This window comes from Thermobia domestica, chromosome 2, assembly GCF_964235325.1.
Source record: "Thermobia domestica chromosome 2, izTheDome1.hap1.1, whole genome shotgun sequence".
Classification (NCBI taxonomy): Eukaryota; Metazoa; Arthropoda; class Insecta; order Zygentoma; family Lepismatidae; genus Thermobia; species Thermobia domestica.
The window spans coordinates 192,278,895-192,303,265 of NC_137455.1; the positions used below are offsets into that span (position 1 = coordinate 192,278,895).

Genomic DNA, 24,371 nt, shown 5'->3' on the forward strand with positions numbered 1-24,371 from the left:
TGTCTTTTAGGCTAAAGGAGACAGATGATTAATGGAACTGAGTGATTATGAAGGAACTGGAAGAGTGAATGATTATGAAATAACTGAGAAAACCCTGGATGCGATGTTGTCCACCACAAACTCGTGTGGCGGAGGGTCAAACCTTCGCACCAGAGATGAACATTTTACCACTGCTCCATCCATCTTTATTTTATATGATCACTGACTTACCAGAAAAAGAGTGAAAACAAAAACAAAATGAAACACTGGAAAAAGTACACTGAGCGCATTTGCTAAAACTCTTCATCAGATAGGTGTTGAACTTTTTATTTTATAAAGCGTACTGTATTTATTTGGTGTTGGCTGGTTTAAACCAGCTGGTCCCCCCCCCCCTCCAAAAAAAGAAAGAAAACTAGTTTAAACCAAAAAACGAAAAATGTTCGTAAAATCTTGATGAACACACATTTGTGGGTTATCACGTTTCACTCCCGTATATTTTTCGTATTATATTCAGACCTAAATTCCCTATTCATTACCCAAAGGGATTATACTACAAAAACAACTTTGTTTTTCTTTATAAGTTTATGAATGTTTCTTTTGTGATTTTTTTATAGTTTGATATTATTGTTATGCAATTGCAATCAAAGAAAAAATCTAAATATTGTTTCATTTTAATATTTACTATTGATAAAATACATCGAAATGACATACTTTTGGGAGGGGTCATACAAATCCCACGAGAGGCATTTATTGAAATCAGAAGTATCTTTAAATTAAGTCGTTGTATTTCTTTAATTTGGACTAAATTAGTTCTTCTATACTCTGCAGTATTTTGAAATTGTCCATATGTAATTCTGTATAATGGTTTCATTTGTGCAACTGTTTATCTTTTTGTCCTTCTGAAATGACTCTTGACAATTATATTAACAAGTATGTAAAGATCAGTACAATGTATTTTTATCAGGAGTCCTTCGTGAGTGAGTCGGCAGACGTTGACAATTAGTTCCGGTTTCGAGTTCAAATACAGGACAATTTCTCTCGGATGGAGCCGAGAAGAGGTTTGGATTCCGCTTTAAGCTTATGTGACCCCTTCCAGCACAACCCGGTTGATGTATAATAACACCAAGGCGAAACAAACTTATTTCTCTCCATATGTGATATAAATACATAGAGTAAATTATTTAAACAAACAAACACACACACACACACACACACACACACACACAGAGAGAGAGAGAGAGAGAGAGAGAGAGAAAAGCTGGTATATATATATATATATATATATATATATATATATATATATATATTAAAAAAAAAACGGGTTCAATAAAAACCATGTTTTTTGCCCAACACAACTTCCTTTAAAACTTAGTAACTTTTCTACCATTAAACAATATATAGCAACTAATCACAATATAGGGAGCACAGTGGCTCAGTGGTAGAGCGTTCACCTCCGGTGCTGAGGGTCCCTGGTTCGATCCCAGCTCGCGCCGTGTGGACTTTGTGGTGGACAAACACCGTGTTCGTGGGTTTTCTCGGGGTTCTCCCATTTCCTCCCACTTTCTTCATTCCACCATTTCACTCATCTCTCATCATCACCGTCTCCTTTAGCCTAACCGGCATAACTGTGGGACGTAAAACTTAAAAGATTTCATTTCATTTTAATCACAATACCTTTTAATTCAATCACAATTAATGCTATTGCTTTTCTCCAATCTAATTACATACACTTCTCAAACTTGACATGTTTAAAACTTCCATTGACTTTATTTTAAACCCTAAAACATGTAACACTAACTCTTCTTATTGACACTCTTAACAACCATTCTATTACATCATCATCTCTTTTTCTTTTTTTCTGCTTCTCTTTTTATTACAGTGCGAACTCTGAAATACTTTTTGCCTTTACAAGCCTCATTCTGTCACAAGTCTCAAACACACCTCAAACAACTCCTAACATGTAACAACCCCTAACAATAGGGAGTGGAAAATAGAGTGAAAAGCTACGAAGCGTCTAGATAGGAATCGAGTTGGTATGCAAGGTCATGTGATCATGTTACCAGATTGTAGATAGATGGTAGACAAATCCATTTTTGAATTTTCTGCTTCTATCACATCAACACTTAATAACCCTGTATCTGCACCTTTGAGCAGTTTTAGTTTCACAGATCGAATCATGACATCTAGTAGAAAATTTCCTACAACATCAAAGACAAATAGGGTCAATAGTCATGAAAGCTGAAACCTACGCAGGAAGGGCTAGTATTCAATGGATACAATCTTGCAGAAAGCCAATTTGCACTTTATAAATAGATCGCTTGTTGCCTTCTCCAGGTTTTCTATAGACCTCGTGTTTGGCAGCTTTGCTTGTAGAAATTTATCGTAGTTCCAAATTTCCAATGTACTCTGAGTACAACTGGCATTTTCTAACCAGTGGACGCCGCACAACTTCACAGGAAATTGTGTACCCTGTGATCTCAGTAAACTTTTTTCGATGAGCTGGAGAGTGCTGATTAAGTAGTGCAAGTGACTTAATAGGTTCATATACTGCAGATCACCGATTCATCGCAGCATCAATGATTCATAATGGATTTATGTTAAAGATATTTCTGTTATTTTAAGTGTTCTCCGTTTATCAAAACAAAACTTCCAAAGGAACTTTAAATTTTTCCCTGACTTTCCAGTTTATAGGAACCATGTTACAGAGGAATTAACTGTACTAAGTTTTAGCAAAATCTAAAATGTAAACAACACACTTTTTACGGGAGTTAACAGCTCCCTTACTGACAAACTCTATTTACTTACAGTGAACATAGACGAAAAATAAAGTCTACAGAACCGAACTAATCAATTAACAATGACTACCTAGACTCACCTCCTCTAGAAATATTTGGGCGTCCTAATGGAAATCTCTTTTTCAGTCTTGCCAATTTCTTTAAGTACACCATTTTTGTGGTTTTGGTTATAGGACCCGGTTTAAAGCCACGATGTGTTAGTTCCTCTCTTAATACATCAGTGTCATAATTTATATCAACGGTTGATACATCACTTAGACAAGCATCATCTGAAATGCATAACAATTAAATTTCAAAACTTAAAATCTCTCATTAAAAAATAAAATAAATAAAACTAAAAAAACTGATATGTCAACTATGTGATCGGGTATCTAATGTCGCAGGCTATAACATTATTTTAATAGACACTGTTACAGCCTATAAATTTTAGCTGTACAGTACTTGTTTTACAATGATTTGATTTTGTGTACTTTTGTTGCATTCGTTCGTATTAGGGTATTTCAGTACTTGGCTATGCCAATTTTCATTTCATTAAAAGAACATGTGCACAGGAAGTTAATAACAGTTACTAGCTGAGAATTCTATTTATTTCTAGAGATGCAAGGGCTCGAAAAAACCGGCTGTTTTGAAAAAAAAAAACTCGGTTTTTTCTGTTTCGCTTTTTTGCTTAGGAAATTTTGGGCTTTTTTTTTTTTTTTCAAAATTCTGCTTAAAATTGATAAAGCAGACTTTGTTTCGCTTCTTTATAACACAAAAACTCATTTAATTAGTGGTTGATGCCGATAATAATATAAAACCTCGAAAATAAACCATGAATTTCGAAAAGATATTTCAAATAATTTAAATTTTTATATACAAAAGTAAGCAGGGTTGGCAAGAACCATGGTTGTTTTTGAAACAGCTCAAAACCCTTTTTTGGGGAGGGGTTAAGCCAGTTTTTTTTTTTTTTTATACCGGGTTTTTGGGTTGAAGTATTTTGCTGTATGTATTTGTATTACATATTGACAGAAAGAAGTTTGTTTCGCCTTGGTGTTATTATACAAGAACAGGGTTATGCTGGAAGGGATCACATAAGCTTAAAGAAATCCGGTCAGTGAATTTCTTAAATTGGAAAACTCCCGCCTTAGCCATCGGGAAAATCCCGTCATTACTTTAAATGTAAAACAATAACGGAAAAATCCTGTTATTGCTTTGCATGTAAAATTTAAGGTCAATGTATCATAATCAGTACGCTAAAACTGAGGTATTAAATTACAAATTTAGTATGTAGATATTGAAAGTCCAATCCAAGCTAATGTTGGAAAAAAATGAAATGAAATCTTTAAGTTTAACCGTCCCACGGTTATGCCAGTTGGGCTAAAGGAGACGGTGGTAATGAGAAATGAGTGAAATGGTGGAATGAAGAAAGTGGGAGGAAACGGGAGAACCCCGAGAAAACCCACGAGCACGGTGTTTGTCCACCACAAAGTCCACACGGCGCGAGCTGGGGTCGAACCAGGGACCCCAAGCACCGGAGGTGAACGCTCTACCACTGAGCCACAGCGCCCCCATAAGCTAATGTTGGAAGCTACATAGGCAGTCGATAAATTTTGCCAATTTCTATCAATATATTTAAGCAACCCTGGCTTCTTTATAAAACAACAGGCATTCAGGCAAGCAGAAATATACAATTTGGTTTCGTTTTGTATGTTTAAGCTTAACATCCTTATGTAATACCGAGGTTATCAAGGAGAAGACTCGCTTAAAGTGACATCCGAAATGCTACTTGGTTTGTTCGACCGAGAATTGAACATGAGACACCTTCATTAAAAGGTGAAAACGAGATAAAACTAATGCAGATGGTTTGATATTTGGAAACGTCACCATAAAGTTCACACGATTCACATTTTTCGTTCTTTTTATTTATTTATTTATTTTTTTGGTTTGAACCATTTTTTTTTAACCAGCTGGTGTAAACCAGCCAATCCTGAAAGTAAATACTTCTTTTTTTAAAAAAAATACACAAATAACTAGCAAAATTGTATGTAGTATTTTTACTTCAAAGTATTCCATACCTTCTTTTTGAAACAAAATAAAATTAAAATAAAACATACGAGAAATACTTACATTTATATGAAATTTTAACAAGAGGAATTCAACATATGAAGGGTATGAGCAAGAACATGGTAACCCACAATTTTACTATTTTAAGAAGTTAGAGGTTTCCTGGTGCACAATTCATTTTCAAAGTCGGAAAGATGACTTTTCACGTAAGACTATACATGAAGGATTAAACGAAGCGGTATGCGTTGCTCTCTATCTGGTGCTGCATAACTCAGCATTGTTGGTTACCATGTTCTTACCTCACACCCTTCATATCTTTACGGAACTCCTCCCTCACCCTCACCCCACCAAAACACTACGAAATATATTTAAGTTAAGCCAAATACAACTACACAACAAACATGACTGAGTGGACGAAATATCTATTAGTTATGCCTTTACTCACAAACTTTAAGCTTCCCTCAAATGAAAATTAGGGCTTTTTAAAAAAACTAAATATTAGAAAGAAAAACCCTTCCCAAAATACTTCTCTCAATCCGCCACTGATTCTCGTGTAAAATGATCTTCAAGGTTGTATCCGGAAGATTATTGCTAAATATATAAACGAAACGAAATATTAGTTATGCCTGTACTTATAAACTTCAAGCTCCTCCAAAATAAAAATTAAGGATTTTTAAAAAACGAAACAATCAGAGAAACCCCTCCCAAAGTACTTTTCTGAATTCGCTACTCATTATCTGTATAAAATAATATTCAAGGTTGTATCCGGAAAATTATTCCTAAATCATTGTACAGCTACAGTACAACAGAAATGCGGAAGTACGGTTTGACGAATATATTGAAAAACGTACGCTTTGACGGACATATAGAAAAATATAAATTTAACTTTTGGGCTAGAAGCTAGATTACTAAGCTCTTAGAAATGAAAAAAGGATGACAAACTGAAATGATTCAGAGAAGAAAAAAATGTTGATAACTCAAAAGTTAAAATAAAGTTAAATAACCTCTAAAATTGTCCTCAAATACTACATTCTTTATGTTTGCTTTAATTCGTAAAACATGCTCCATCCATCTTGGTGGTGAATTCCAGAGCGAAATATGGCATTTAGATCATGGAAATCTTATCTAACTATAGAGTATACCATAAGAAAGCTATTTAAATAGAAAAATCATGAAAATGAAAAAAAGTCAAAATTTCCAAAATTCTCGTTTTTTTTTCAAAAAGCCGGCTTTTTATGTGAAAAAAAACATCAATTTAAAAAAGTCGACTTTTTTGCATCCCTAATTATTTCACGATACAGTGCGCACTCATACTAGTTAAGTAAGCTTACGTTGCAGGTGTACTAAAATGGCGGACTAGCAAACCAATATTAGTTACATATTACTAATCGGAGGAGAATTTCAGTAGTATATTTGGTGTTTGTAGATCGGGATCTAGTTGTTTCCATTTTACGTTCTAAATTGGACCTAGTTTGATTTAATTTTTCTTTTTCTTTTTATATAATGTTAACTAAGAGCAGAAACGAATCAAATTATTCGATATATTGTACTCTGTGAAAAAGATAAAGTTAATAGATTAGAAGTATTTGTAGGAAACTATTTTAATTTAAATTAGTTATCAAACGCTGTTGACTTCACGATTTGTTGTTCAAGCAGAGAATCTAAGTAATTAGTTGATATAATATACAAGTACAATATGATGAGAAGCTAAAGCTCCGCTTCTGCGGATTTTTCTAGACTGTCATGATGTTAGAAATGACTTCTGTATTAATAGTTACATAATATTTAGCAACTTTTAACAAGTTCGAAACAACTTAACACTATCAAGCTGAAAGTATAGTATGTCGAAATAGGTATAGTAGGTCGAAGTATAGTATGTTGTATAATAAACGCATGCTTGTACGAGAAGTATAATAAACGCATGTACAGTTTCAATCAAAAGTCTGCACTAAGTAAATAGAGTATTATCGGGAAAGTATTGAAGTACCTGGATAGTAGACAATTGCTTGCCTATGATCATTCAACACATCTAGGTATGTTCGACAGTACATTTTATCTACGTGCATTAGAAATATATCATATACGTATGATTGAAATATAGGGAGGCTGATACCCATATATATTATCGCATTTTTCCTCACAAATATAAATAGACAATATATCGTCGTATGTGTATGTATCAATGTTCCAATGAATTGAATGTTGTTCTGTATCTCCATTACATGTCCTTCCGACTTTTCTTATTATTTGCAGGCGCATCAATCTTATAAAATAAATGCTTTTATATGCTTATATTTGTGTATTGGAAAGAAGTCTGGACATAAAGAATACACATGTCTAGAAACTGCGTTTAATTTCAGATGAACGTAACTTTGTATTACAGGCGTTATTACATTGAACGATTTCAACTTGTATGTCGCTGGCTCCCGACATCTTATTCCTTACCCAGCGTCTAAGAGGACCGAAGATTAATAATTATTGCTATCCAACGCTGATCCTTTTTTCGAAGACATTACGCCTGACACGTGTGCAATAATATTTAAGATGAATGATAAATGATCAAGGAGCAACTTAAACATAAGAGTATAACACTTTTGGGTATAAGAAACTAAGTTATATTGTCTATAGTCATTGAAATAATCATTCAGAAAAAAAATAATTAAGTTTTAAAAAGAAATCACTGGTATATATGAGACGAAATAAATAAATAAATAAATATCATATTTTGGTATCCATGATAGGCTGGACAAAAAGGTGAGGTTTATTATATGATAATTTCTCTTTCCCCACGTAAATGAGAAGTTACATTAAATGACAACGTTAAAGTACTTCAAAGATTAATTTTCTACTTCATTCATATATTCTACACCATATTAAGTCCTCTTCAGATAAAATAAATAAATAAATAAATAAACATGATTCCCAATTAAAACATTTCTTTTTTAAATCCATGTAACTGAGGAATCCCTTTATTTTCTTTAGCCTTTTGGACTGCTGTATTTTAAACATGGTACACATGTATTTAAAAGCCTCATAATTCCTCATATATACTGTATAGTATATTTTATATTAGCTAACTTAGTAACTCGTAGTATATGGTATATTAAATTCTAGAATACAGTTTTAATTTCAAATGAAAGAAGAAGAAACGAAGAAGATCTTTTGCCTTAACATTAATCCAATCCAGATCAATCATTAAGACATCATAAACAAAAACTGGCAAATATAGGTCATAGTGTTGCATTAAAAAGTATGGTTGGTCTCCTGTACAACTATGTACTCTTCGTCCTTCTAGCAGTTTCCGCTAGCTATAAGACTTTCAATACTTCCCTTCTGAAATCATAAGTTTTAAATTTCTATATGTATGTTTCAAATGAACTTACATTTGATTTTCCTTCCTTATCCAGGTAATCCGGCTCTGATCAATATAAAAACATCAATTAAAGTTCAAACAACTTATAAGGATCCCCCTTAACTTATGTCCCTCCGCAGTTGTTGTGAACATTTTGGAAGAAAATGATATCTGTACAAGTCTGCATTGTGATTTAGAAAACTGTAAGTGCATAATTATTTCATAATATTAGGATGATTATGACATCCTGTTAAGTTATACTCTATACTACTCTGAATTACACATTTTCTACATCATAAGAAAATGAGATATACGAACCTGTGCTATAAACTACATATGTATTTGGATCCTCTTCTATGGGAAAACTCTTTCTTCCGGAAGCAGACAGTAAACCTGAAACACTAAGATAATACGATCTCTTAGATAACATGTAATATAACAATAATAATAATAATAATAATAATAATAATAATAATAATAATAATAATAATAATAATAATAATAAACGTCAACAGAATTCAACAGTTGACAGAGTTAAATGTCAACAGAAAGTAGACAGGAAACACAATACTCAAAATTTGGCAAGAATGAAATGAAATGAAATCTTTGTTTTACGTCCCACGTTTATGCTGGTTAGACTAAAGGAGACAGTGAATAAAATGGTGGAAGGAAACGGGAGAACCCCGAGAAAACCCACGCACACGGTGTTTGTCCACCACAAAGTTTACTTGGCAAGAGTTGGGATCGAACCAGGGACCCCATACACCAGAGGTGAACGCTCTACCACTGAGCCACCGCGGCCCCAAATTTGGCAAACCTGAAATATCATAATTTAAGAAAGCACTTCAGACAAGAAAAAAAAAGTATTTAGTGTACACACGCATTGCCAAAGTAACTATCACAACAAAAAGCAAAAAAAGAATAATATTTAACATATCTGCACTTATTATATATGATATACATATTTCAGAAAAGAAAAGAACGTAAAAATAAACTAAAAAATGTACCAAATACACACAAGCATGAAAAGATTAACACAAGTTCCAGTTGTGTTTTGCAACTACATAAAATGCTCAAATTGGTGACAATCAGTCTTCAGACACTTTTGAGTAAAGCAAACTACTGTTCGAATGACGTGTTAATCCAATTTACCGTTGGGGCTGCTGCGCATACTATTTCAATTTGTTCCCGAAGTTGATTTCTATGGTACACTACATCTTCGAGGGCCCCCTACAGGTAAAAGTCGACAGATGTTAAATCAAAAAAAGTAGAAGAAGCCCAATCACATCCTCATCGATCGTTCTATCTATAGGTCTGGCGAAATGCATTCAGGTATATACGCATGCATTAATGGTAATACGATAAAGCGCCATCTTGTTGCACGTAAAATTAATCATTCCCGAACAATGTACCAATGGAAACTAAAATGGACGTGTGAAACAATCTCTACGTACGTCTGGCCAGTAATAGCACCTTCAAATGAAAGGTACAATCAATCTATTTATAACAACTTACACCATAGACACTACGCCTCGGTAAATTGACTACATCAAGTAGGTTTTGTGGAGCCCAATATACACAATTATATCGGATTGGTGTTCAATTTATATACACAATTATATCGGATCGTTGTTTAATTTAACTTAAATTGTGACAGATCTGACCACACTTTACTCGCACAATACTCATCCTCCTGTATTTACTACGTTTAGGAACCATTCACAATACTGCATTCGTCTATTAGGGTAATCTTCATTCAATGCGAGTACCAACTATTAAGTAAAAACTTCTCATTCTGCTTTTTAGAGGTGTCGTCTGCTTACTCTTACCTCACTACACACTGTTTTGTTGATTTTTGTAGTAAGCATGTGAAAAGTTCCAAACTATAGCCGATAGTTGAGGAAGAAAGACTTACTATCGTGCGAAGCCAGCCAAAATTTTCTTTTTCTTACTGTAAATCATTTTCGAACTTATCGCGTCATTGCTTCCACTTTCTATGCCTATATACAGATTGTATGGTGGCTCCACTTATCCAACATAATGTTCCTTTCACTAACACTGTCTGAGGAAAAAATATATTACACGTTCCTACTATCATTCATTCCAATCTCGTAGGACCCCAAAGACAAATTCCATTGGACTGGCATCAGAGCTCTTCACTGGAATAACGTGAATTTCTTTTTTCCTTTATTTGGTGGTGAAAACGGAGGGATGTTTAAGTGGCGTGGCTTGATGCATTATCCATGTAATGCTCATATTTAAAGTGTTCTACCGTTCTAAGTACTTCCCATATACAAATTTCTCCAAATTTAAATTAATTCAGAGTCGTATTGAAACCTCTTGGTCACGGACATGCTTAAGACAATTCTGAGTAGGATAGTCGTAGTTTGGTTAGTGGCCTAACAATTACATATGGCTGGTATGCGGAAAGAATATATATTGGTATTTGTGTTGTTCCTCTTGCAAGGGGATTCTGGATGAAATATAAATAATATGATGTAATGAATATGAAGAAGCCACCGTTTAAAACATTTCATTTAAATACTAGAATTAAATATACTGTATACTGGGATTTCACTATACACCGAGCCAAATTAATTATTTAACTGTAAACAAGTTCCATTAACATCTGATTCTGGCACAGAATTTACCATGGTGTACAGTAACTGGTTTGATGTGAATATATAAATATGGAAATGTGGAATGTAATGAATTGGGGTATAATTTGTTTGTTGCACTTCATAGGAATCAGTTTCAATCTTGAGATATCTATATGTAAACTAAATACTGATCTATTTACAAAAAAAAAAGTTCTAACTAGCAGCTTTGCTTATGTCCTCTGTCTCACAAGAATAAACTCACTGTCAAGCATGATTTTATTGTAATTATTAAAATACGGTAAACATAAACAAATTTTAAATTTTATGTTAGTACATTAAGCATAAGAAACTAATAATAATTACTATATTAAAGTAATGCTGAAAGGGTGCTAATAAAACAATAAAGTATTAATGTAACGTAACTGGAAGTAGAGAACTCTGCTCTTTTTTTCTTAAAGACAGGAATTTGAAATGTTTAGTCTGTCAGATTTTTCTTTTAGTGTTTATTTTATCTTTGCGCCTTTTAAGAACTAAGTAATGCAGAGAAGTTATAATATTATCAGGAATTCTTTCTTCTACCCCTTATTATTGTTTCATGTCTGCTTTCTTTGCAATGTATTAATACATTTCACAATTTCTACCATAAATTTACTCACATAGCTTAGAACAACATTTATGGAAGTCTAAATCGTGATGCAATGTACGTTCTTGATGTTGATTATGAACATTATTTTTTAAATAATGCTCCAATTTTTTAATATTTAAAGGAACTATAAACATTTGTTTTCCTCTTCTGTACAATGATAGGCTTGTTTCTTTGTTTGAAATTTAATGTACCTTATTACCACAGACACCATATCATGATTGCTTAGTTGGATTGGAATTTAACGTCCATTTCAGCACTAAGTCTACATGAGACGTAAATCTATAGCTTAGCTTGGGATCCGAACCACATCAGCTTTCATAGGGAATAGAACCCTGGCCTTTCACATAGGGGTACTAGGCGAGAACGCTATTAAATCACGAGGAAGCTCCTCATACATTATTCAGGTAACAATGAATAGGTTTGATTAACTTTGTAATTCAACACTCTACAATTCTGACCTCTGGCAAAATATTGAGAAAGTGAACGGAATCGGTATTAACGCAAAAATGTGCTATACGTTCTGCACTAAGAAACTATAATTCCTTTATATTATGTTAGGACGAATGAAATATCTAATTTGACGTCTTGTGGGAAACTCACTTCAGCAACACAACACAAGAACTAAGATCACGCATCTAACTCACAAACTGTACACGTGCAGACAGCCAGGAGGCAGTGCGTTATTGCATAGAGTCGAATGAAAGTGCAACACGCAGAACACACAATTGCGAATATTTTTTTTTCTTTTTTTACAACTTCAAACTGAGATATTTTGCACAGCAAATCACAAAAAACTTCAACTCATTTGGCTCAGGAACAGAGAATGAACTACTATTTGGTTTTCAAACTTACGTCCGGTGACACAATATTGCAAAATGAGCCTCGTGGACACCGACCAAATTAACTAAATGTGCTCGTCAGGAGTACCGTAGAAGCAGACCCTCTGAAAAGTGTTCTTTTATTACAGTTGAGTTAGACATACACCATATCACTGTCCTTCGGTGACTCCGTACAATCGATAAGATGAAAAATTGGACTCAAGGGTGCTATAGCCAATAAGAATCGCCGGAAAAGTTTTCTGCATCGGAGTGTCACTTCAGATAAAAAATGGAATCTACTATGACAATCGTAAACGGTAAGGATAATGACTAGATCATGATCAACGTCTATAACGGTTTCCTAAACCACCCACAGGAAGTGGTGGTGTTGGTATGGTAGTTCACAGTGAGAGTGATACATTATGGCCTTCTTAGGCGAGATGAAAACATCAATGTAGATCATCACAGCGCTGAACTTCATGAGATGCACTGCACAACTTATCCGTCAAGTATCTAGCAACTCTCAATAGACGTCATCAGTGTACTCGATCTGATAACCATTAATGTAGATTTACTGCTAACGTTTCACTGTAGAAAACTACGTTACCGCTGAGATAAAATTATGACGTCGTATTCCTGTTCGTAGGCTTATGCTTCTGAAGCATATACGCTGGTTTTGTAGCTGCAAGTAATAGTAAACCGCACAGATAGTAGTTAGACGATTGGCCATAACTGTGTAGGTACCCCCACCATTTCAGGTATCACCTACAACACAGGCATTGTTAACTTTTTTTTAACGTTATAAAAATCTTTTTTTCTTTAATCGATACTATGGGATTCAGAATAGGTTTTGTATATCTTGCATCACTGTCAAAAATCCTTGAACTCTCATCAACCTAAACGCAACTTAATAACGTGTTTACAGCTTGATTTACAAATTTTTGTGTTCAAAATAAATCTCACATTATGCTAACTGAAACCATGAAATTTACGCCAAAAGGCGTAACTCAGAACGATTGATGAATCTACAACCATAAAACTTTTGTTTTGTTTTGAATTTCTTTATACCAATTAAATGTATGGCAGTTTTTTTCTTTCTTTTTTCTCACACATGTAATTTAGCCTGCACCTTAGATGTACGTCTTCAGAACTAGCAAACATACGACCTGGTACTCAATAAAAATATGTACTCTCATATTTATTTCGTACATCAGTTACTCTTATTTGAAATGAATTTTTAAAAATTCTAATCTAAACGATTAAAATTCAACAATCATTCATATCCTAATCGATTTATTACTCAAAAACTCAAGAATTTAAAATTTAAGACCATGTATTTCAAGTTTTTTGAATGGTTGATTGTTAAAGATTTTACGTTATAAATTTTGAAGATTTAAAAGTTTATTTGTTAAAATTTATTAGAGAATTTCTGTAACAATAGTGAAAAAACAGAATTATTATAAATTTAGGAATATCCTAATTGTTTAATAATTTTTCAACAATAAAAGCGGTTGCTAAGAACATTTTGAATATTCTTCCAAATTAGTTGTGGATAACGTCAGTCTCATCGGTGATATTAATGGATGTTCCAAGAGCACGCAGACACATAGTTTTAGCGGATACAGAAGAAAATCACTTTTACTTATTTAAACAGGTAACTGATATTTTGTACATACTGAGCTACGCGTACGAATATATGTTAGTATGTTTAAATATTTACCGAAATTATTTATTCCGGATACATTCATTATTCATTCACTTCCATTATTATTGACGATGTGCATTACATTTATCATAGCTGTCTAATTTGAAGTAGGGAATACTAAATTTTGAAGTTCATTAACGGTAGTGTATATTGAGAGAAATGATATAAAAATAAAACTTGCTTCTTAATTTTCCAAAATGATTTTTCCCCAGGCGGTTCAATATTTCCGGAAATTTTACAACACTATGCCGAACCGAAGTTTTATATTCTACAATTTCGGGCCGAACTTTCCAGATTCCGGAATCACGACCTTACTAAATTCCAGAATAGGTAAATTTTCAATTCCGATTCCGGAATGAAGACTTTCATTTCGAAGAGTTCTAGGGGGCCGCGGTGGCTCAGTGGTAGAGCGTTCACCTCTGGTGCTTGGGGTCCCGGGTTCGATCCCAGCCCCGCCAGTTGAATTTTGTGATTCACAAACACCGTGTGCGTGAGTTTCCTCGGGGTTCTCCCGTTTCCTCCCACTTTCTTCATTCCACCATTTCATGCATTACCCATTATCACCGTCTCCTTTAGCCTAACCGGCATAATCATGGGACGTAAAACTCAAAGATTTCATTTCATTTTTCGAAGGATTCCGGAATCCGGAACACCCCTAAGTTCCTAATTTTCTCTTTTCCATATCTCTACTTTTTCTTTCTGTTACCATTAATCTTTAAGTGTTCCTTGTATCTTCGCCACGCCCTTCCTAATTGTTTCTTTATTTAGATTTTATTTACTTATTCATTTATTTCGGCCGGTTTGGGCCCATGCTTGTGCCCGGTGCTCATTTTCTGAGGCTGAGATAACTTCCAGGAGCTACGGTGTAGGTAAAAACATCCATTGGGATTAAACAGGTTCGCTTGACTGACAGTCAGAGACACTACTGAGCTACAGATCAGCACATCTCAATTTATCTGGTAATTCAAGTATTATTATTCTTTAAATATGCATTTTCTGCCTGCTAAAAGGCTGCTGTAGCCTAATTTCTGTTTCTGTATTCGTAAGATATACTGTATATTTGGTAAATTTTCCTGACCAAATATCGTTTTCCTGGCTCTCTCTGACTTTCTAGGCCCATGAAACCCAATAATAGATGTATTTCTCTACATCTTATCAAAGATCTACACCTAAATCGCAGACTAGAATACACTGTATCAATTTGGAATTCATATTACTGTCACCTAAGAGGATTATTAATTTATTCCTCAATGTCAAATCACTAAGTCTCTTCCGTTGCTCTTATCCATCACAGAAATTCAGAAGTATTGTGAACAAAATTGTTCATTTTTCAATTAAAAATTGTTCATTTTTCAATTATCGAGAAACTATTTTACAGTAACTGGGAATGAAGATATTTTGTCGAGATTGCATTGGCGGAACTAGGACAGCCACTGTATTCAATCTTCTTGTAAAAACATCTCGAAATAATTACATTAACTCAAATTCTTGTTCTTTACGAATAACAAACACCGGAATAATTTTCTGTACAATGAACCAGATCCACGAAAATCCCAGGGTCTGTAATCATTTAATAAGGAAAAGGAACGATTATCAAATTAATTAAAAAATAAAATCCTCAGAAAAATGAAATTGGGCAGTGGGGTATAAGTGTTCGTTAGTTTCCAGAAATTGTTTAAACGGTTCAGGACACATTAAAGCTAATATCAGAGACATGTATGCAAAAATATTTTATCCTGACGTTAACGTGATCTCAACCATTAAATTTAGTAGTGATATGTGAAAATTCTACGGCTTTCGATAGTCATAATTTATATTTCGTTACAACAATAAGGACAAAGAAATATTAAACACCTAACTACGAAGAAAAGCATAAAAATACGTGGTGCATCTGTGTCTAATACAATAATATAAACTCATCTAAATAGAAAATGACGAACTCCGGATTCATTCGCGACTAGACGAATAAGAAATTCACTTAGTCAAATTGTCAAGCTAATGAAATACTGATAAGTACTGTTTAGTCCCACTTCAACCACTAAATTCATCTCTTCTTTATTTCCCAATTTTCGACAGTCGACAGTTAACCATATCGTCAACTTGTCTTCCTTTCTTTTTTCCCCTGTTTATTTATTTTTTAATTCATACATATCCTAGTGCTGTAAGAGGTACCATATAATCGTTAGTAAATCTACAATTTCAATATGAGAAAGCTCGTGCAATCAAAGCATACAATTTAAGTGAAAGAAAATGAAGTTAAACCAAATCAATAACATAAGCAACAGATAAAGAAAATGTAACTATGTATGACTTACCCATTGGGACTGGTAAGATATCTTCTCTCAATCAAAGTAATGCCCTCTTCTTCGTCAGTGTATCTATATTCTTCAGAAATGCTAATAGTCGTACGTGCCGTGTTGTAATCCGAAGAAATAGATCCAGTAGTTGAAGCTATACGAGCAGTGTTGTGTACTTCGTAACTGACTAATCCAGCTTCATTTTCAACACTTTTATCATAACACTTTCTCGGTGATTCTTCTTGAAAATCAGAAAAAATGGATTTACTACGTCTGGACTCTTTCGAGTTTTCTACGCCACTATCACGATTAGGCGTGCTTGTAGGAGAAATTAAATCTGTATCACTAGAGATAATTCCATCGGATTCACACTTGCGTGAGCCAAAAAGATTGCCACTACATAATCGCTTCTCTATTTCTAACCCTAGCTGTATTCTCGCAAGTTCTTTCTGATCTCCTACGCCCATATGCTTAGTAGGAGTCACAATGTTACAATTTTTGTCATCTCGAATGTGATCACCATCTCCTCGAAGGGACGAATTAGCTATGTGAACTTCTTGTTTTCCATTAGAGCAAATTGTGTTGCCTTCACAAGACCTCCTTTTGTCATTGGGTATGGTCTCTTTGCCTTCTTCCATTCTTTTAAGAGTTCCCAAACCGTGAAATCTCAATTTACTGTTTATTTCCTCACACCATTTCTTGATGCGCTCTTTAACTGAAAATGTGCCCATATATCTCCCCAAATCTTCTACACTTTCAATTCGTAATGAACTGTCGTCTATTGCCATGCAAGAATTCACATTAGACTCAGTACATTTCTGCGACATTTCAGCAACTTTTGTTTGATTACCACTCCTAGAAGGTATATAATTGACTTCTTTCTAACAGAGAGGGAGACAGGAAGAAAAAAAATCTTGATTACAACTTAGACAAACATATGAAGACGAAATAGTTATTCGTTATGTAACACCTAAATATCTTTATTGTAACATAAATTACTTTAGATTTAACAATGAAATGCATTTTTAAAAAAAAGTCAAATTCACGTATGTTGACATGAAGTTTTTGTCGTCCTAGAGACTGGAAGTAAGATTTCATGTAGAACTAACGTGATTTGTAACGTTATGTAAAACGTTCCTTTCATTTTTTCAAGGAGCAACTTGGTCTATTCGGATAATGCAATGATCAAGAAAGTTTTTGTTGCTTTACTACAAATTGGACTGTTGATGGATAGCCAGCAATGATCCCAAAATATCGGTGAATTACCACACATTCATCTACCAGAGTTGAATTTTCTCAATTCAATTGAGAATACTAACATTAAAATTACGACTAGTTTATCTACGTGTGTGTACACGCATACGCCTGCCTATGTATGACGGGCCAATAAGGCTTAAAAGCCTGGGTGCTGCACCGCCCATGAGTGTACCAAGTTCCTTGGTGACAAGCTCTACAGATAAGTTCCTTGGGAACACACACCCTTTTGACCCATATTTTCGGCGCCACGGCATTCACTTAATATCGTATTTTTGTTTTAAAGGAACACTAAAGATATCAACATATAGTAAACATTCATCTGGCCTATTTCATATACTAATATTACAGTGAAAACTGTCTATTCCCATATTATTACGCACACTTGATTTGAAAAATAACAAGTCAATTTAGCTACGAAAGTAGTAGAAGAATCATCCAGCCTCAATCAATAAGAATTGAATTATATTTTCAAGTATTTGCACATATAACACAAAAAATAACATTTTGTATTAAGGAATAAAATTAATATTAAGCAGAATGCATTAATTTAAATCTAAGTATTAGACTTCTATGAATTGCAGGTGTCTAGTAAAATTCCTAAGTGAATTTTTTTCTTTCAAAAACCATAAAATTTAGTAATATTCTCAAGAGCGAATTTGGGTGCGAATTGGGCCGGATTTTCATGTATGCGATAGAAGGGTGCTTTGTGACTTTGTAGCGTCTAAAGCGACCATAGACATTTTTGGTGGTGAATTTTGACGTTTTATAGAACAGAATTTTCCAGTCTCTACTTATATTTGTACAGATTACAACGATATATTCTTATTATAACGGTATTGTCAATCTGTACCTATTTTGTCAATACATGATCAGAGGCGCAATAATCTATATATATAAAAGAGAACGCACAAAATCCTTTGTCCGCTCATCACGCTAATACGGCTGAACCGATTTCTTTCATTTTTGGGGGGTTGTTAGGATTTGGACCCTAGATGGTTTTTATCATATCACTTTAATTTTCAATTACCAGTGTCTTGAGATAATTGACCAATCAGGTGTCAATACGTACAAAAAATCCTTTGTTCGCTCATCACGCTAATACGGCTGAACCGATTTCTTTCATTTTTGGGGGGTTGTTAGGATGTGGACCCTAGATGGTTTTTATCATATCACTTTAATTTTCAATTACCAGTGTCTTGAGATAATTGACCATTCAGGTGTCCATACGTACAAATCCTTTGTTATTAGTTCATCATAGGTATAAAAATAAACGTATTTATAAGCAACCCGCATGACCCTGTGACTCGGCGGGTTAACATAACTGACAGGCGCTATAAATCACTTGAAAGCGAAAAAGTAAAAATTATCTAAGTAACAAAGTTTATTGCGTTCCGGGATGACCGCAGCGAAGCGGGGCGGGTTGGGGTGACCGCAGCGAAGCGGGGCGGGTTAACATAAATGACAGGCGATATAATGTTAACATTTACTGCAATCTACTATGGTTTTTATCATATCACTTGAAAGCGAAAAAGTAAAAATTATCTAATTAACAAGGTTTATTGCGTTCCGGGGTGACCCCAGCGAAGCGGGGTGAACGCTGCTAGTCAAACATATATATATATAGTTAAAAGAGAAAACATTACTATTGACATGTTGTCATGGTAAACATTATTATCGACAGGATACACGAAATGGATGGCTGTTGATCTATAATGTATGTAAAAATGGAAGAATAAATCGACACTAGTTGGTATGTATAATGTTATAACTTACTGAGTTAGATTTGGTATATCTGCGAATTAGGGCTAGAACGAAAACAAAGTTAAATTAAGTATTTTTTCGTTTTATCTAGTGCAACGTAACCCGGGACCCTGTACAAATCTTGAAGTAAAGTAAAGATAGGGTCTTAATTTTTATAAAAAGGGACGTATGAATATTGAATGTACCTTTTTGCTAGTGGGAGAAAAATTATACGTCAGTCAACTATGACTAATATACACAGGGAAGATATGTCCATAATTGGTAATTCAGAAGAATCTATGTCTGAAACAGTAAATACTAACCAAATCTTAGATATGATTCGACAATTAAGTCAATCCATGCAATCGAGGGATGACAACTTGATTAAACAAATACAAAAATCAAACGATGAAAAGATGGAACAGATAAAAAAATCGAATGATGAAAAGTTCGAGCAAATATTGACCCAACACAAGTCTCTTGCAGATAGAGTTCAGGGTATCCATGAAAATTTCGATAGGCTACAGCATAATTTGAAAGAAGATTTACATGTACTGACTGATGAGGTTATCATCAAAATCACCGACGATGTAACGCGTGAAATAGATACCAGGTTCCAGTAGTTCAGCAACAATTGGCAAGGCAGACAAGACCAATTAACCTTGGAAACTGAATCAATAAAGAAAGTCGTCGAAGTCCTGGAGTCGACTACAAACCAACAAAAAAATCAAATAGTGAGTATCACTGCCCAGGTCGACTCACATAGTATACAGATAACCAACTTACAAGAGGAAGTCAGATTGTTACAAGAAAGAGAAGGTAACTACAATAATTCTGTGTATAAGGAAGCTTCGGATGTTCCCAATCAACAGGAAATATCGTATCATTGCCCGAGAACTCCATTAATGGAAACCGACAGGACATCTTCCTCTAAAGGTTCCACTGATGATGATTTAGCTACGGAAAACATCAGAAGACGACTCCAAAATCGTGATCGCAAAAAGAGGAATGAAATAAATAAGTGTGAAAGGGGTATAGAACATTATCAACGTCAACGAAACCGCAACGATAGTAAAATAAATGTTAAGGCCAGCGAAATCAAGGCCATGACAAAATTCAGCGGTACATGCGACGAAACCGCAAGCTCGTTTTTAGAAAAATTTGAAGACGAGTGTGAAATTATGGGCATAGCTCAATCTAAATTTATGAAGTTGTTACCACATCTGTTACTTCCTCCTTGTTCCTTGTGGTTTAAAGCTATTCGTGATCATATAAAATCCTACGAAGAATTCAAACGGGCCCTGTTGCCTAGTTACGAAAATGATTTCTTGTTAGCTAACCGCGATGCGATGGTACGAACTCGACACTATTCACCTCGAGTCGATAAATCTCTTACGGATTTTACAATCAATGCATATAATGAGCTCAAACTCGTCAATCCGTTTCAACCCGAATCCAGAATAATAGCTTCCGTACGCATTTTATTGCCGTATAAATTACAACAGATTTTGTTATCAGCTCAATGCGTACACTTCAACCATCTCATAATGTTAGTTCAGAACTTTGAGAATCAATTTCCGAATCCTAGCGGAAGTAATCGTAATCCGCCTAATTCGATTACCGTCAGAAACCTGAATATAACTAATGAGAATACCGAAAATCTTCGCAGCGATGAGAGATCACGTAACAATACTGGCATTGGAACTAGTGAAAGATTTGTTATGCGTACTGGAACTGGAGCTAATAGAAGATTCGATACCAGAGGTAGAAATGGAACGAATTATGGCAATCCAAGGAATAGTTGGGTTAACAGAAGAAACTTCCGTGGAAGACGCAATTACGGTAACAATATGATGCATGCCAATGTGACTCAAAGCAGATTTAATTGGAGACCTCGAGATGGCAGGAACTGTCGAAATAGGACCGAAGCAATAAATGAAACAGGAAATGGGTCAAGAGAGAATAACCAAGATTGTGGTGTTCAATGCACTCTAATTGATTCGTTTGTTAACCCTAATTTAAACTAAAACCTGCTGATATGGTTGGGGTTAATCCCATATCAGCTGAAGATTCTCGTAGTTGTTCGTCCCGAGGTTCATCTAATAATTTGTTTGAGAATGATGATAATTTATTTATGGATAACTGCAATGATAAATATAAATTAGATGTAAATAGACGTTGCCTATATCAGTATTTACACATTGCAAATTATTGTTGGCAAACCGACGATGACATTGATGATTCATATAATGATGATAATGATTTTGTATTTTTGAAATCGTTCTGTACGGCGAGAATTCCTGTGAAGGTTAATGGAATTTCTCTAAATGCTTTAATTGATACTAGGGCTAACGCATCGCTGTTGTCTTTTTCACTTTGGAGTAGGATTGCTAAAGAATATTCTAATCCTAGATTGGAAAAGCTTGAAAACCTGATACTAGTTGATTATGCTGGAAAACATAAAAAGCGAATTATGGGTAAAACTCATATTGTATTGTCTGTGAAATATCGGGATATTGATCTTCCCATTCTAGTAGTAAATGAATTGAATGAAAATCTTTTAATTGGTCTTGATTTTATAACACAATTCCGTGTAATTTTAAACTTTGAGAATCAAACATTTACTTTACCTGGTTTATCTGACAGCGTAACACAAAAATTAATTTCTTGTATAGATGAAAGCTTGCTACAATGCAGTGTGGTAGATAATTTTGTTGACGAAGGTGGGAAAACTTATACATTCGACCTTTATGTTCAAAAGATTTTACAGGATTTGGAAATTAAAGATCAAGATATAATTTCTGAATTTGTACAAATTTTGTATAAACATCGAAAGGTATTTTCTAATCGTCCTGGTTGTTGTAAAGATTTCCTCTATTCACTTGACGTACACAACAAAAACCCTATTGTTACTAAACCTTATATAATTCCTTACAGATTCAGGGAAAATGTAAGGAAACAAATCTCAGAAATGTTGCGTGACGGAATAATTAGTTCGTCCCAAAGTGTTCACTTAAATCCCATCCACGTAGTACCGAAAAAGGATGAACGTCTGAGAATTGTATTGGACATGCGTAAATTGAACACGTGCATAAAGCTACAACAAGTTAGATATCCTCCTGTTGAAGAAATTTTGAGTACTTTACAAGGGAATGTTGTTTTTGGAATCTCGATTTAGTCATGGCGTATAACCAAATTCTTCTGGATAAGGAATTTTCCACCTCACATCACGACTAAACAACGATGTAGGAGTAAGTGGAGTATGTTTTTATGAATCGGAAACTTTTCCGGAAAATTTTCATCACTGTAACAGGACAGACAATTTTTCGATTTATGAAAAATTGTTCCACTAGTTCCTATATCGTACTGAAAATTGTCTGAGCCATGAAAATTTTCAGATTCTTTAAACGATCTTTCACTTTTTAACATTTCTATACATGAATTCAATCAACTTCATGATTGCTGAGGAATTATTAATTGATTTTTGTAATTTTTTTAGAACGGAAAATTTTCCGGAAAAATATAGCGGAAAATTTTCCACCTCACATCACTATCGACAGGATACACGAAATGGATGGCTGTTGATCTATAATGTATGTAAAAATGGAAGAATAAATCGACATTAGTTGGTATGTATAATGTTATAACTTATTGAGTTAGATTTGGTATATCTGCGAATTAGGGCTAGAAAACAAAGTTAAATTAAGTATTTTTTCGTTTTAAGATTAAAAAAAAAAAAAAAAAAAAAAGTGATCCAAAAGCTAAATTTAGAGACTTTTTCTTGACTTTCGTGACCGACAGACACCCTGAATTGTTAAATCATATTATTGGAGTTCCGTATGATCATATGTATGTATGGAATGCAGTTAATTTCCATAATAAAAGTGCCGAATGATCCCATAATGGTTATTTAGGTTTAGGGACAACTTATATGAAAAAAATAGAAATTTCCGGATTGCAAACCAGGATGGTGACCGTTGCATTTGCACATAAATGACTGCAAATAGTAATATTTTTGAAATCTTTTAGTTTAACATCCCAAGATTATGCCCTTTACGCTAAGGGAAACGGATGATTAAGGTTGGTGTAAATGGACAAGCTTTGCCAATAGATGTCACTACAGTCTTCGTATCCATCTTATGTAGTTTCTACCTTTCACGAAAATTCACGATTTCTCTTACAAATTTCAACCAAGAGACTTCAAATTTTTAAAGGAGCTCCATAACCTATCGAAGGCAACAATCCGTGCCGATTTTTTATTTAAAATTTTCTTCATTGTTGAAACAGTTATGTTGTTAAAGATTTGGATACAAATTTCAACAATGAAGAAAATTCTAAATAAAAAATCGGCACGGATTGTTGCCTTCGATAGGTTATGGAGCTCCTTTAAAAATTTGAAGTCTCTTGGTTGAAATTTGTAAGAGAAATCGTGAATTTTCGTGAAAGGTAAAACATACATAAGAGAGATACAAAGAGTGTAGTGACATCTATCGGCAAAACATGTCCCTTTAAACCAACCTTAAGGCAAGTGAATTATGATGGAAGAATTGGTGGAATGAGAATGTGAGGGAACGGAAGCACTGCGAAAAACAAATGGACGATGTTGTCCACCACAAACTTACTTGGCAGGAGATCAAAAGTAGGAACCGCACGCATTACAGGTAAGCACTCTACCACTAAGTGACTGTGCTTCCCAGTGATACTTTTAACGCATTGCATCCGCTGCTTGAAAGTTTTTCAAGAATAGGGCCAGAGGAAAAGGGAGAAATAATGAAAGTGATAAGTCAGGGCCTGTGACAGCCGTCCAAGTAAAGTAAAAGCAGTCAGCGCGTTAACACTGACTTCTTCTTTTCTTTCTTCTATGCTCCTATACTAAAGCATCTGACATTGTTGCAGACATTAAAGTCTCTTTCAGGACCTGGTCAGCAGTTGGTTATTTGATCGTGTTGTCAGGCTTGACCTGGTTTTTAGCAAATCTAATATTCCTTTCTAATCCGTACTTTACCTAGGATTGACTACAGTTTGAAATTATCAGATAGAGTCAGTGAAAGTAAAGGTATGGAGTGTCATTTATTGGTGGAAATCAAGGGTTCTTTGATTTTTGCCAATAAAATGGCTTCAATAGTTCAGTTGTCCCTC

General features: G+C 34.4%; 1 protein-coding gene across 3 annotated transcripts in view; it reads right to left on the reverse strand.

Moving 5' to 3' along the window:
- LOC145678332 (uncharacterized) overlaps positions 1-24,371 on the reverse strand; it is a 73,866-nt gene that overhangs the window by 36,936 nt on the left and 12,559 nt on the right. For 2 of the 3 annotated variants that reach the window (XM_081748355.1, XM_081748357.1), the window contains exons 5-7: positions 16,254-17,116; positions 8,488-8,570; positions 2,855-3,043 (exon numbers count right to left, since the gene is read on the reverse strand). In XM_081748355.1, coding sequence (XP_081604481.1) covers positions 2,855-3,043; positions 8,488-8,570; positions 16,254-17,116 — 1,135 coding nt within the window. The remainder of the gene's footprint in view (positions 1-2,854; positions 3,044-8,487; positions 8,571-16,253; positions 17,117-24,371) is intronic. The other variant, XM_081748356.1, reaches the window with a different exon arrangement.